At 66.2% G+C, this 290-nt stretch overlaps 1 protein-coding gene across 1 annotated transcript in view; it reads right to left on the bottom strand.

The window, feature by feature from the left end:
* LOC104525832 (ETS translocation variant 5) overlaps nucleotides 1-286 on the bottom strand; it is a gene marked incomplete at its 5' end in the record, with an annotated part of 3,014 nt that extends 2,728 nt beyond the window's left edge. Inside the window, one exon of the mRNA XM_010169091.1 lies at nucleotides 184-286. Coding sequence (XP_010167393.1) covers nucleotides 184-286 — 103 coding nt within the window. The remainder of the gene's footprint in view (nucleotides 1-183) is intronic.
* Between the last annotated feature and the right edge of the window lie 4 nt (nucleotides 287-290).

A 290-nucleotide genomic window follows, 5' to 3' on the forward strand; every position in this document is an offset into this window, starting at 1 on the left:
GGGGGGCCTCATCAGGGGCCTGGGGGCCCCCCAGCCTGCAGTTATGGCACAGACCATGCCGCAGGAGAAACAGCAGCTGGGCACCCGCTGCCCAAGGCTCAACCTTGAGGAGCAGATGGCAGAGATGGCTCCATTCCCCTGAGTGCCGCTGGTGTCACCCATACCCCCGCGACTGGCACCCACCTGAGTCAATGCAGTAATCCCGAGGCTCCTGCTTGATGCCCATGGGGGGCTGGAAGCTGTGGCTGGGAGGGCCGGGCAGGCCAGGGCCACTGTGCTCATAGAGCGGG

This window comes from Antrostomus carolinensis, unplaced genomic scaffold, assembly GCF_000700745.2.
Source record: "Antrostomus carolinensis isolate BGI_N321 unplaced genomic scaffold, ASM70074v2 scaffold27575, whole genome shotgun sequence".
Classification (NCBI taxonomy): Eukaryota; Metazoa; Chordata; class Aves; order Caprimulgiformes; family Caprimulgidae; genus Antrostomus; species Antrostomus carolinensis.